We start from the raw sequence: 12,300 nt of genomic DNA, 5'->3' as shown, positions 1-12,300 counted from the left end.
CCCGTAAGCGTCACTCCTGACTGAGGAGCAGATAGCCTGGGGAGCTCACGCTGCTGTCCGTTAGCAACACCTCTGGGGTTTTCTGCTTTACTCTAAGCCACTTAAACAGCCTGATTGTTCTTTCATAGTTACTTTTATTGAGATACGATGCATGTATATAAAACTTATCATTTTAAAGTATATATACCAGTGGCTTTTGATACATTTTGTTGTGCAACCATCACAACCGTGTAATCCCAACACATTTTCATTACCCGGAAAGGAGCCTCATACGCATTAGCAGTCATTCCCCATTCCTCTGTCCGTCCGGCCCCTGGCACCCACTGGCCATCATTCTGTCCCTGTGGATTTGCCTGTTCTGGACAGTTCATGTTCGCAGAACCGCACAGTGTGTGTCTGGCTGCTTTCACGGAGGCTAACGTTTTGAGATTCTCAGTGTCGTAGCTCCTTCTTATAGCAGAGTGATGCTCCCCCCAGCCCCGATGGCTTTTCCACGTTCTGTTTGTGCGTTTGCTGTGTGTGGACGCTTGGGTTGTTTCCACCTTCTGGCAGCTGTGAGTCGTGCTGCCGTGAACACTGCTGGGCTCAGTTCCCTCTGGTGTGTCCTGAGTGTTTGTAGTGACTGTTTTCTCATGTGAATTCTCTGGCTTACGTCCCTCGCTTTCCTTCTTTAGGAATGCGAACAAGAACGTAAGCTGGAATTTGCGGAACTGACGAGAAGACAGAAGGATGCCGTTGGCGCACAGCAGCAGGTGGCCGTGGGGCTTCAGCCGCCGACGGAGACGCAGCAGGTGCAGCTGCAGACCTGGCGATGGGATGCTTGGGGGTGTGGCTGGTCCCTGCGCACTCGCCCTGTAATTTGTGCCAGTGGGTTTGGGGATCTGGGAAGGTTGCAGGTAGTACAGGTTTGTGCTGCAGGCTTGCTGCGGGGGGGGGGGGGGCTTTGAAAGGGCAGGTGGAGAGGTGTGCGAGGACACCTGGGGGTGGTGAGTCTGGCCAAGGGCCACTCATAGCACAGCCAGCGGTTTCCCTATCAGCTGCCGCTCGTATTCATTAAACACAGGGGGTGCGTGGTCCTGAGGGGCCTCGATGGAGAGGAGCTGTGAGCCAGGCCATCCTGCAGGCACATCTGATTTCCTTGGTGGCTGCCGCCTCCGGGAAGCAGGAGGTGCTTGTGGCAGGAGGGCTGGTGCACGACCCTCCACCTCACTGTCGCCTTGCTGTCCTGCTGGAGGTCCCTGCTGACCTCTCTGGAGACACATTCTTGTCCCATGGTTTCTGCTTACTGCTTTCCTTTATCCATTTCATTTATTTACTTTGACGGATTTTAATTATTTATTTGACTGACAGAAGGAGGATGAGCAGGGAGAGCAGCAGGGAGGGGGGCAAAGCAAGCTCCCCGCTGAGCAGGGAGCCCGATGCGGGGCTCGATCCCAGGACCCTGAGATCACGACCTGAGCCGAAGGCAGAGGCTTAACCCACTGAGCCACCCCGGTGACCCCCCTTTATTCATTTTATTTTTATGCTTTTTGGGTGTCCCTTAAGTGTGTTTTTCTGTTGTTAGTGTTAGTTGGGAATAAGTATGCTTCCTGGAACTCTGGCCTTCCAGATTCACCCAGGCAGTGGAAGGGGCAACAGATTTCCCCTAGCTTAGCTAGGCACAGAAGCCTCTCCTCTGTCCCCTCTGCCCACCTTCCAGAGCGGTGAAGTGCAGAGCTCACTTGTCTCTGGTCTGGAGCCTGGGATTCCTGACGGTGTCACTCACTCAGCCACTGCTGGGCTCTCTTTGGCCTCACGTTGTTCCGGCATTGGCAGTCACCGTCCAGAGCCGCCTCCTGTCTGTATTCTGGTTATTGTCGCATGTTTCTGATGGGGGCCTTCTTTTTTTTTTTTTTAAAGATTTTATTTATTCATTTCACAGACAGAGATCACAAGTAGGCAGAGGCAGGCAGAGAGAGAGGAGGAAGCAGGCTCCCCACGGAGCAGAGAGCCCGATGCGGGGCTCGATCCCAGGACCCTGAGACCATGACCTGAGCCGAAGGCAGAGGCTTAACCCACGGAGCCCCCCAGGCGCCCCATCTGATGGGGGTCTTGCAACATCTGGAATGACTGCTCCCCTGTCTCCAGCCAGGATGGGCCTCTTGGCTGGGGAGTCTGCCTGGAGGAGGTTGGGGGCTATCCTGCATGGCTGCGTGTGGCCTGTGTCCTCGAGGAGGAACTGCAGCCCCTACTGTCTGCAGAGAGAATTTGGGTGGAGGCAGGGCCCTGTGGGCCAGAGCGGCTTCAGGAACGGCCGGTTGGGCCATTTCAGGTGGCTGGGGAGCCACCAGGCTGGGCCCGGCCGCCTGAGGTCCTGTGGGGCGCTGAGCTGGTACTGTCCCTGGAGCGCGAGGCTCCCGGGACGCGGTTGGAGAGAGCCTGCGGGGGGGGGGCTGCTGCTGTCGCGAGTTGGCACCCCGGCCCCAGCGGGCCGTGTGCCGGAGCGCCCTGAAACGCCCCTGTCCCGCAGCCGGTGCCCTCGCTGGAGCTGGAGGCGCTGCGCCTGAGTCTGAGCAACATGCACGCGGCACAGCTGGAGCGCATGCAGGCCACCCTGCAGAGGGAGAAGGAGGCCGCGCTGACTGAGCTGCGGGCCGCGCTCAACGGCCGTCACGCCCAGGAGCTGGCCCTGCTGCGGAGCCAGCAGCAGCACCAGCAGGCGCGGGCCCGGGAGCAGCACGCGCGGGAGCGCGAGGAGACGGAGCTGCGCTGCCACCAGGAGACAGGTGCGGCCGTCCCGGCCTGGCCCCGGGGCTCGGCGCCCACGGCTACCTCTGGGGAGGCAGGCTGGTGACCCGGCCAGGGGCAGGTGTCCCATCCCGAGCTCCCCGAGAGTGTGCAGGGCACCCTGCTGGGGGCGGGGCTCTGCGGTCCCCTCGCCCGCTGTCCGCTTCTCCCCTGGGCTTGTGTGCGTTTCTGAAGCGGGGTCCTGTCATGGGAGGTGATCTGCTTGTGTGCCGGAAGCTTCCGTGTCCGCCTCTGGTGGGACTGTCTGTGGCCGAGCACTGTTGACCACCCCAGATGCTCCTGGACACAGACCCCGCATCCCACGGCTCCTCCCTCTTCCTGGTGGGGCCGTGTCACTCCCGGGGGACAGCTGAGGCACCTGCTCCTTTGGTGATTCTCCGGCCTAGACTGAGCTCTTTCTCTACATCTAAGATTGAATTTTATGGGTTATTTTCCCCGAATTTTATGTTTTAATGGTTTTTTCCAATTTCTTTGTTAGTCACTACTTTTGAAGACAACAGTTTTGTGAACACCAGCTTGATTGTGTTCTAATTCACATACCATACAATTTTCCCATTTAAAGTGTGCATTTCAGAGTCACGCAAACGTCCCATAGTCTAAGGTTAGAAACTCGTGCCCACGCGGTCACCCCCATTTCTCTGCTCACCTGCTGGTCGAGTTTTTCACTTGAAAAATTGAAAACAGCAGCCTGGGTGTGTTGCAAGTCGCCCTCTTCTGGGTCCCACCCCTAGCCCTCAGAGGGAGCCAGTCTTCTCATGCTCCGGGGATACCGTCCCATGTTTCCTTATGTAGAGTCAAGCAAACATAAGTAGTTTTATGTCCCCCCATTTTGGCTCATTTTTTAAAAATACAAAACATGCTTTCCTTTAGGCTCCTTCCAATGCTGTCTTCTCTCTGCTCACCCTGGGGAATGGGACCACAGAGGGGTCCACACCTGCCCTGTGCTCCATGAGGCTCTGCCATGGGCTGGGCACCTGTGACCTCCCCTCTGAGGTGGTGTCTGGCCTTTGCTTGAGCTCTGGGCTTGCTCAGGCCACCCTCACTTTGTATATGTGCCGTTGTTGCCTGGCCCCAGCTCCCCTCCACCCTTTCCTGAGGTCCCTGTGTCTCTTCCTGGTGCCCACATCCCCAGGTGTGCGCACACCTCTCAGTCCCTGCCAGGCCATGCCCACTGGTCCAGCCTCATCCCTCCTCTGCACGTCTTCTCTTGTGGTTCTTCCCTTGGGGCTTGGGAGTTGATGGGTCCTGGAAGGTCTTTGTCTGTCTTTCATACCTTGCCTGGAGTCTGACACAGCGGGAGGCTGGGCGATGGGCCCAGGGTGCGTGGGGGCCCGGTGTGGGGCAGACAGACCAGAAGGGGCGCCCAGGTCTCATGTGCCAGCTTGCGTGGGGCTGTCAGGCTGGCTGAAGGCTCTGTCCTTGGTTTAGGTAGGAATAGAATTTGGTCGATACGTCACACGTGGAATTCTTGTTCCCTCACGGACGTGCCTTCTCGTCCTCTCCGTGTTGGCGAGCGTTCCTATGGCGTGGCCTTTAGGTGCCGGCAGCCCTCTCCCCTGCGAGTGGCGGGGGTGTGGGAAACTCGGAGACTCTGTGATCTGACCTGCTTTTATGTTTCTCTTGCAGCTGAGCTGAAGGAGAAGTTACAGTTAGAAATGGAGAACAACGCACGGATGCTAGAGGTAGACGTCGTTAGCAACGTCACTCTGCGTGTGCGGCGTTCCCCTTGCCCTCCATCGCTCCAGCTGGCCCGGAGTCCCCATAGGAGAGCCCCCCACCTGATTCCGACAGAATGCAGTCAAAGCTCTAATTGAACGTGCTGGTAGAAAACACATGCCTTTTGCTGTAGAGGGAGAGCATTCCTTCCTGTGTACAGGGTGTTAGCGCGGCTCGTGTGGGTCACGTGTGCTTCTGCTGTCACAGGAAGCGCTTGCACCCTGAGCTCTGATTCCTAGGGGGCCCTGTGGCCTGGCTGTCGCTGTGCGCCGGGTCGGACGGACATCCCAGGGCAGGGAGGTGCCCTGTGGCAACTGACTAAAACGTGGGGTGCCGGTCCCAGGCGCCTCGGGGGACCGTGTTGGGGAGGGGTGGGGCAGAGCCGCTGTGCGGCCGATGCCTCAGCTGACCCATGTGCTGTGCTGACTGTGCATTCTGCGGTGGTCCCGCTGACTCCCCCACATCCCTCCTGGAGAAAGAGTTCTGTGTTAGGGTGGGACGGAGTTAGCTCCTCTCTGAAGAAGCCCCTCCCTGGAACGTTCCATCCTGGCCATGTGTCCCTTTCTCGGGGCTGCATTTGTGGAAGGGCTGTTGGTGCCAGTGACCGCAGAGCAAGTGGCTGGTGTTGGGGGACGTTTGACATTAGGGGACACGCGTCTGACACTGGGCACATGGGCGTTTGTGTCCTAGCTGTTCTGATCAGGTAGCTGGTGGAGGACAGCTGTTAGTCCCAGGCGGGAGGCTTGTGCCCCAGCTCCCACCCCTCTGTGCCGGACAGCAGGGACTCATTTCTTAGGGCATCTGGGACAAAGTCAGCCCTTGGCAGAGGTCAGGTGACATCACTGTAGCATCTTGGGTCTTTTGTGGAGGACGCGTGTGTGTGTGTGTGTGTGAGAATTACTGAGCATGACCTCTGCCCTCGCTTCGTTTCCGGGCAGGTGTCCCTTGCTGTCTCTGCTCCTGTCCCTGTGGGTGGTGGGGGCCATCCAGCTTCCTGTAGTGACAGTCTGGTCTGGGTGCAGTGACTGTCCACACCTGGGTTTCGAGTGCAGTTTAAATTTTTTTACCACAGATCGTCCACCATTGGCCCATAGTTTTTTTTTCCTCACTTGCATTAGAACCTGAAGCAAGAATGGGAAGCCGAGAGAGAGTTATGCTTAGAAAACCTACGCAGAGAATTGTCTGCAGAGCATCGGTTGGAGGTGGAGAATTTGCAAGACCAGTTTGAGAACAAACTGGCAGAACAGAAAGCGGAATTGGAGAAGATTTTTCAAGCCAAAAATCAGGCTGAATGTGAGTTTTAAGTTCAAACAATCAGGTTTGAAGAGGGGACGTGTGTGTGTGTGTTTTGCTAGAAGGACAGTTCCGTGCGGTGCCAGGCCCTTGCTGGGGACGAGCATGTGCATTTCCTTGCCAGAGGGGCGGCGGCTGCATGTCGCCCACAGCGATGGAGACAGGAGTGGGTCCGCTGGGCGGCTCAGGCTCAGCCTTGGGCTCTCCCCTCGGTGAGCACAGGCTTCTCCGGCTCCCTGACCTCCCCTGAAACCTTGGTTTCAGAGGTGTTTGTCCACGTTCTGTGATGGTTGTTAGGAAAGCAACGCCGCTGTTGTTCATGTTCTATTCTTGTCGCCCATCACATGGTGCCATCATGGTGAGGAGGTGGTGGCTGTCTGGGTTGCTCCCCAGGAGAGCAGAGTGCTGGGACCGTGGGGTCTGGAAGGAGCCGTGCTCCCACGTGGTCGGGAAGGCCACGTGCTCAGGGAGGTGTGTGCCCAGGTGCGCTGAGGACTCTGGAGACCCAGCAGGACGCGGCCCTGAGGCAGCTGCGCGAGGACCTGCAGTCCGAGAGCGGTCGGCACGTGCGGGACTTGGAGCAGAGGCTCCGCGACCAGGAGGTGGCCAAGCAGCTCGAGGTGGGCAGGGACGCGTGTGTGTGTCAGCCGCTCGGCAGGGAGGGGAGGCTTTGGAAGATTCTGGGTGGGATCGTTTCACGTTCTGGCCTTAGCTCAAACTTTAGTAGATTTAGAGCCCGTCGGTTTCTAGTAGATGGAGAAGTGAGGACAGCGTGTAGAGCTGGCGTGAGTTATGCTGCATCGTACACACGCAGAGTTGGTGTTCTTTACCGGGGTCCCTGGGACCCAGACTCCAGGCATTACGGGTCTAAGGCCAGGTTCTCTGACTGACCCAAAGAAACACGCAGTCTCAAAGAGACTGAGCCGGAAACACTTCCGCTGCTCGTGTGTTCAGAACTCTCTTCCAGTGAGACGTCACATTCCCACGGTGGGCAGTGTGGTCAGATCTTACCCAGACAGCCGAGGGCTTCTGTCCCAAGGGCCATCAGTGCCCCAGCATCAGGCCGAGAAATCAGAGGCGGAGTCCGTGTTGGTCTGTGCCCGGATTTCAGAAGAGAACCCAGGAGGACCTTGTGCTTCTGTCCCCGTGGTGTCCACACCCACTCCCGGCCTCCTTGCCCCATCACCCCCATGCTCATTCTCCCTTGCTGATGGAAGAGGAACGCGGAAGGGCACCTTCTGTCCTGTCCCTGCATGGGGCCACCCGCAAGGCAGCAGGCCAACCTCAGGGGCACTGCAGGCCGGAGCTCCCACGTCCTGTGTCCCCTCTGGCAGGGCTTGTCCTTCAGCCCTGAGCCCTGCACTTGTACCCACCCACTTGGTGCCTTGGGACCACGTGCAGCCTGACCCCAAGCCCCCCGTGAAGGCAGTGGTAGCTGCTCTCAGTTCCGTGGGTGCAGGGTTGGCTGGCTCTGTTCACCCCTGAAGAGACCCTTCCCGGGGTGGGGGGTAACCGAAAAATGCAGAGAACACCCCACCGTGCCCCAGGAGGAGGATGGAGGGACTCCCGGGAGGCTGGTGCTGACCAGCAGTGTGGGCAGGAGCCTGGCCCTCCCTGCCCCAAGTTAGAAGGACGTGTGTCTAGGACAACAGAGAAAGTTTCTGTCCTCACTCAGCGAGGGCAAGGCCAGGCAGCGAGCGGGGAAAGGCGCGTGAGGAATGAGCCGTGTGCGGCCGCTGTGGCTGGTTCACTCTTGGCTGCAGGCCTGGGGTCTCACCCCGCGTGCCCCAGAGCTGGGCACAGACCTTCTGGGCTTGGTCTCGGGCGGCGTCTCACGCCGCAGCCTTCCTCTTGCAGTTAGAGAGCCTCCGAGCGTCGTACGCCACGCTGAAGGCCCAGTCGCAGGAAGAGATCCGGCGCCTGTGGTCCCAGCTCGAGTCTCCGGGACCCGACAGTCAGGACCCGAGCGGTGAGGCATTTGCTGTTCAGAGCTCAGATCCTCGGAAGCGAACGCGGTGTTTCCACGGGGCCGTGACAGTTGTAACATGGACAGCGGCTTTGCAAGCTGCTGGAGGTCGGCATGTGGTTTTCAGGCGCAAACCCGAGGGCCTTGGCTTCACCGGGGAGCCGGGGGCGGCAGTGTCGCGGTGTTGCTCACCTACCGTGAGGCATCTGCAGAGGGGGGCCGGCGAGGCTTACAGCCCGGCTGGCCCTCACCGAGAAGCCGTATGGGCGGGGTGCCAGCGCTCCTCATCCCACTGCGCCCCTGCACCCCTGAGCTTGCCTGGGGCAGGTGCTCTCGGACTCCTGTGGCCCCGAGGGGGTTGCCCACGTCGGCCGGGCCCAGCGGCTCGCCTGGCTCCTCCTGTGGACCCTCTGTGAGAGGGGTCCCTGCTCGCGGGCCGTGCCTCCAGCGGGGATGTCGGGGGACGCGGGCAAGACAGGCGGACTCGTGTGTTCCTCCTGCTGCTCTCCACGTGGAGCCTCTGCAGTCCGGGGGTCAGCCTTGCCGGGCACACATCACTGGGGGCCAAGAGCAGGGCTGGGAGGAAGGGCCAGAGCCCGTGTGGTGGGCGAGGCCATGCCCATCCGCTCACACCTGGTCTTTGCCTCGAGCCTGTCCATGGTGGGGCTGCGGTTCCCCGCTCTGCGGACGCTGCCGCATGAGCTCCTGCACTCGGCTCTCCCCGGCCCGTGGGGAGCCTTGCGCTGGCCTCCAGGGTCCTTCCTGGGACGTTTGTCTTGAAACTTCCGGGTAGTGACCAGTTCCCGTCCACGGTATTGTTAAGTGGCTGGACGTACCCTCGTGCTGGAAACGGCGATGCCGATACGTTTTCTCGCGGTCGGCGTCCGATCCGGTTCTCCTGCTAGCGAAATGCCACAGACGCAGGGCTGGGAGCCGCACTCTCCGTAGTGGCTGGTGCTGCGCTGGTCTGGGTGGGAGGCGCGACCGGGTTTTCTGTCCAGGGTCACCCGCGGCCGGAATCAAGGTGCTGGCGGCGCCCGGCGTGGCTCACAGCGGCTGGGGCAGGATGAGTCCCTGTGGTAGGGGGCCGAGGTCTTGTGTCCTTGCTGGCCGTCGGCCGGGGCTCTCAGGCCCTGGGGACCGCCCACATCCCTGCTCTGCGGCCCCAGCCGCCCGGGGAGACCCGCTGGCATTTCTGGTCTCTGTGATGCCCGCAGCGCCAGCCCGAGAAGTGCTCTGCTTCCGGGGGCCCACGGGCTCTGCTGAGGTCGCCCCGGCCAGCTCCCCGTGTGAGATACCGCCCGGCGTGAGCCGCAGAGGGTCCCGCTGCGCCTTCACGGGGACCGGGGCCTTCCCGGAGCTGAGGTCTGCAGTGTGTCCTGATGCGTCCTCCGTGTCTGCCCTGGAAGTGACTGCGGAATTCCTTCCCCTTGAAGCGTTCCACGACCAGCTCCCTGCCCGCACGCCTCACGGGGAGGAGCGGGAGCACCGGAGGCGGGACCCGCGGTGGCGGCAGCAGCGAGAGGAGTCTGTTCCTGAGTCTGCGCAAGTCAGGTGCACGGGGCCTTTTGTCTTGGGTGTGTTCTCAAAATACGGGGCCTTTGAGCTGAATTGGAGTCTGGTTTTATTTGTGGTTTCCTGCCCATGGAGACTGGGAGCCTCGTGTTTTAGAAACAGCTGCTGCTTGAGCCTCAAGCAGGAGAAGGTTCAGACGAGGAGCCGCATGGGACCTGCAGCTCCGGGGTCCCCTCTGCTCCAGCACGGGGTCCCGCCAGGCGGTCCCACAGCCACGGCCTGCTCGGCCCAGGGCTCCCATCCTTGACTGGGGTGGGGGGGGGTCGCTGTGGAGGGAGCAGGGAGGGAAAGGGCGTACGAGGAGGTTTTAAAATGGGTCTTCTCTCCTAGTGCACCCGGGGTGTTTCTAGAAGAGAGGACTGGAGAAGGGAGAGAGCACCTCGGGGGACCCCGCCTTCAGCCGGAGGGGACGGCCCCTCTTCCCTGCATTGAGGGAGCGGACGCGGAGCGCTCGTTTCAGGAGCACGAGGTGCTGGCATTTGCGGGTGTTGCCGGTGACTGCCCCTCGGTCTCCTTAATGCCTGTCAACCCCAGGGCTCCAGACTTTCTTCTTCTTGTGACGAGGACTTTTAGGATCTACCGTCTTAGCCGCTCCCGCGTGTCCAGTACAGCCCTGTCTCTGGTCACCGAGCGCTGCACCCCCAGACTCTGTTCTGTGACTGGAGGCTCGTGGCCTCTGACCCTCCCTCCCGTTCTGCCCACGCCCGCCCCCGCCTCTGGCGCCTCCACTCTGTATCCGTCAGCTCGGTTAGCGTCGCACGGGGCAGTGACGTCACGTGGGGCGTGCTTCTCTCCGACTTATTCTGCTTCTCCCCTCGGGGTGCGTCCACGTTGTCACCAATGGCTTGTTCTTCGTGGCTGAGGAATGTTCGGTCGTGTGCGCCGCATCCTCTCGGCCCGACCGTCAGGCCGCGGACGCCCGGGCTATGTGCACTTGAGATGTGGTGTCCTGTCTCCTGAGCGTCCCTTTACTTATGGTGATGCGTGGGTGTCGGTGACCCGGGTCTCGTGGCTGTCACCCCGGGCAGGTGGCGTGTGGGATGATGGAGGCCCCACGAGGACAAGCGTCCGCATCAGTAGTTCGCAGTCACCCCGGGCGGCCGTCACGAGTGCACCTCAGACCGGACGGTTACACGGCAGAAATGTGTCCTCTCAGAGACGCGTCATCTGGAGGCTGGGAGCGGGAGCTCGGGGCTGTTCTCTTGAGCCCCGTGTCCTTGGCTTGCGGTCGGCCGCCCTCAGGCTCCCTGGTCAGGAGGTTGGCGGTGTGTCCCGGTGTCCCGGTCTCCACATGGCCCCATTCTGAGGCATTGGAGGTTCAGACTTCGACATGTGAATTTTGGGGTCACAGTTGATCCTGTTCAACTGGCCGCTTCCGGTTTCCCGTTGTTAACTGTCTCTCTGCCTGCGATGACTTCCTGGGGACAGGAGCGCGGTGTGGCGGTGGTTCCCTCCCTTCCACTTCCTTTCTCGTGTGTCCCGCTGGGCGTGGTGTGGCCGCCACGGCAGAGCCTCCGGGTCCTTGTCCATGGCCCTGTCCTGCCCTCTGGGCCCCCGCCTGCTGTCGTCCTGGGGTCACTCTGCATTCTGGTTGGATGGTCCCTGCTGCCTGGGGAGCAGGTGTGTGTCTGCACGTGGCCCCGCTCTTGGCTGCACCTGTTCCCCCTGTGCAGACGCAAGGGCGCGTGAGGGGAGCCCTCTGAGAGCTTATTTCGTTCGTGTGTGTTTGGCGTGTGTAACGTCTGGCACGTGTTGTGTGTCCTCTCGTGCTTGCGCCATGGAGAGCCGCCGTCCCTCTATCCCGCTGATCCTCCTGTGAGCCGCCACGCCACCCCCAGCCCCGGGACCCCTGTGAGCTGCCTGGAGCTTTCAGGGAGCAGCTCCGGCATGTGCGTCCACCGTTCCCGCTGGCCGTGGGGGAGGGCCTTGCGTCCGACTGTGCCTCCGCGGCCGGGAGGCCGGTCCTGTCTGCAATCCTCAGCGCCCCCCGCGTGCTCTCCTGGTGGCTCTCATGAGCTGTGTTCTCATTCTGTAGCAAACGTCTCTTTCCGTTGTCGATTCTGATTTCTGGGGGTTCTGCTTTCTTCTTTTGTCTGTGCCACGGGCGCAGTGTTCGTACACACCTCTCTGGAGGCCCTCGGTGCTAAAGGGTTTCTCATGCTTCCCGTGTGTCCTGCTTTCCGTCCGTCTGTCCCTCTGTTTGGGTGTCAGGGTCCCCTGTGTTGGTTTTTGGTCCAGGGCTTGTCATCACAGGCGGCATGAGGCACCCCTGGTGTCAGGGAGACCAGTGGCAGAGCTCCCTCTGGGGTCCAGCCTTAGATGGCCGGGTCCCCGGCCCCCCGACAGCCAGCCTCGGCCCACAGGTCCTGCCTGCACGCAGCCCCTCTGCCCCTGAGCCCCAGACGGTGCTGTGAGCACTGAGTTTTGTCTTCCCAGGTTGGCCAGCCTTGGTGTCTTGAACCCCTTCCTGTTGCCTCTCGTGACGTTTCAGGAAGGCAGGGAAAGGAGAGTGATGGGACGTGTGTGTTTGTGGGAAGTCCGGTGTGTGCGCACACCTGTTTGCACGCACGCGCACGCGTGTGAAGTGTTGACAGGCCGCCGTGCCCTCCTCGGGCATCTGGTGGAACTCCCCCAGGGGGTGTGGGAGCCCAGGGCCCCCCGCCGCCGCTGGAAGTCGCCCGTGTGTGCTCCTCGCCGAGGGACAGCCGGTGTGTTTGCAGTTTGTGTTTCCGTGGTTTCCAACGAGGTCAAACCTGTTTTCACTTGAAGTTGACCGTGTCCCCCTGGAAGCTCTTTCTGCACACCGTGGCTCTCCTGGCGTTTGTCCCCCGTCCCCTGCGGTTTGGAGGGCCTGCCCCGCTCGCCTTTGGACTTGGTTGTGGCCCTTTTCGTGCTGGTGCTCACGGGCCTGGGTCTGCGGTTGTGGGTCCTCCCCTGGCCCTTTGCTCTTTGTCTCCTTTTTG

The 12,300-nt window shown here is 60.8% G+C and overlaps 1 protein-coding gene across 1 annotated transcript in view; it reads left to right on the top strand.

Moving 5' to 3' along the window:
- Positions 1-12,300, top strand: part of PCNT (pericentrin) — a 113,399-nt gene that overhangs the window by 14,866 nt on the left and 86,233 nt on the right. The window contains exons 4-11 of the mRNA XM_032865506.1: positions 675-791; positions 2,510-2,765; positions 4,414-4,469; positions 5,622-5,796; positions 6,280-6,416; positions 7,654-7,765; positions 9,199-9,339; positions 9,688-9,806. Coding sequence (XP_032721397.1) covers positions 675-791; positions 2,510-2,765; positions 4,414-4,469; positions 5,622-5,796; positions 6,280-6,416; positions 7,654-7,765; positions 9,199-9,339; positions 9,688-9,806 — 1,113 coding nt within the window. The remainder of the gene's footprint in view (positions 1-674; positions 792-2,509; positions 2,766-4,413; positions 4,470-5,621; positions 5,797-6,279; positions 6,417-7,653; positions 7,766-9,198; positions 9,340-9,687; positions 9,807-12,300) is intronic.

This window comes from Lontra canadensis, unplaced genomic scaffold (genome assembly GCF_010015895.1).
Source record: "Lontra canadensis isolate GAN:19392208 unplaced genomic scaffold, GSC_riverotter_1.0 scaffold29, whole genome shotgun sequence".
NCBI classification, from domain to species: Eukaryota; Metazoa; Chordata; class Mammalia; order Carnivora; family Mustelidae; genus Lontra; species Lontra canadensis.
The sequence above is the reverse complement of the archived record's forward strand: the minus strand, read 5'-3'. Positions and strand labels throughout refer to the sequence as shown.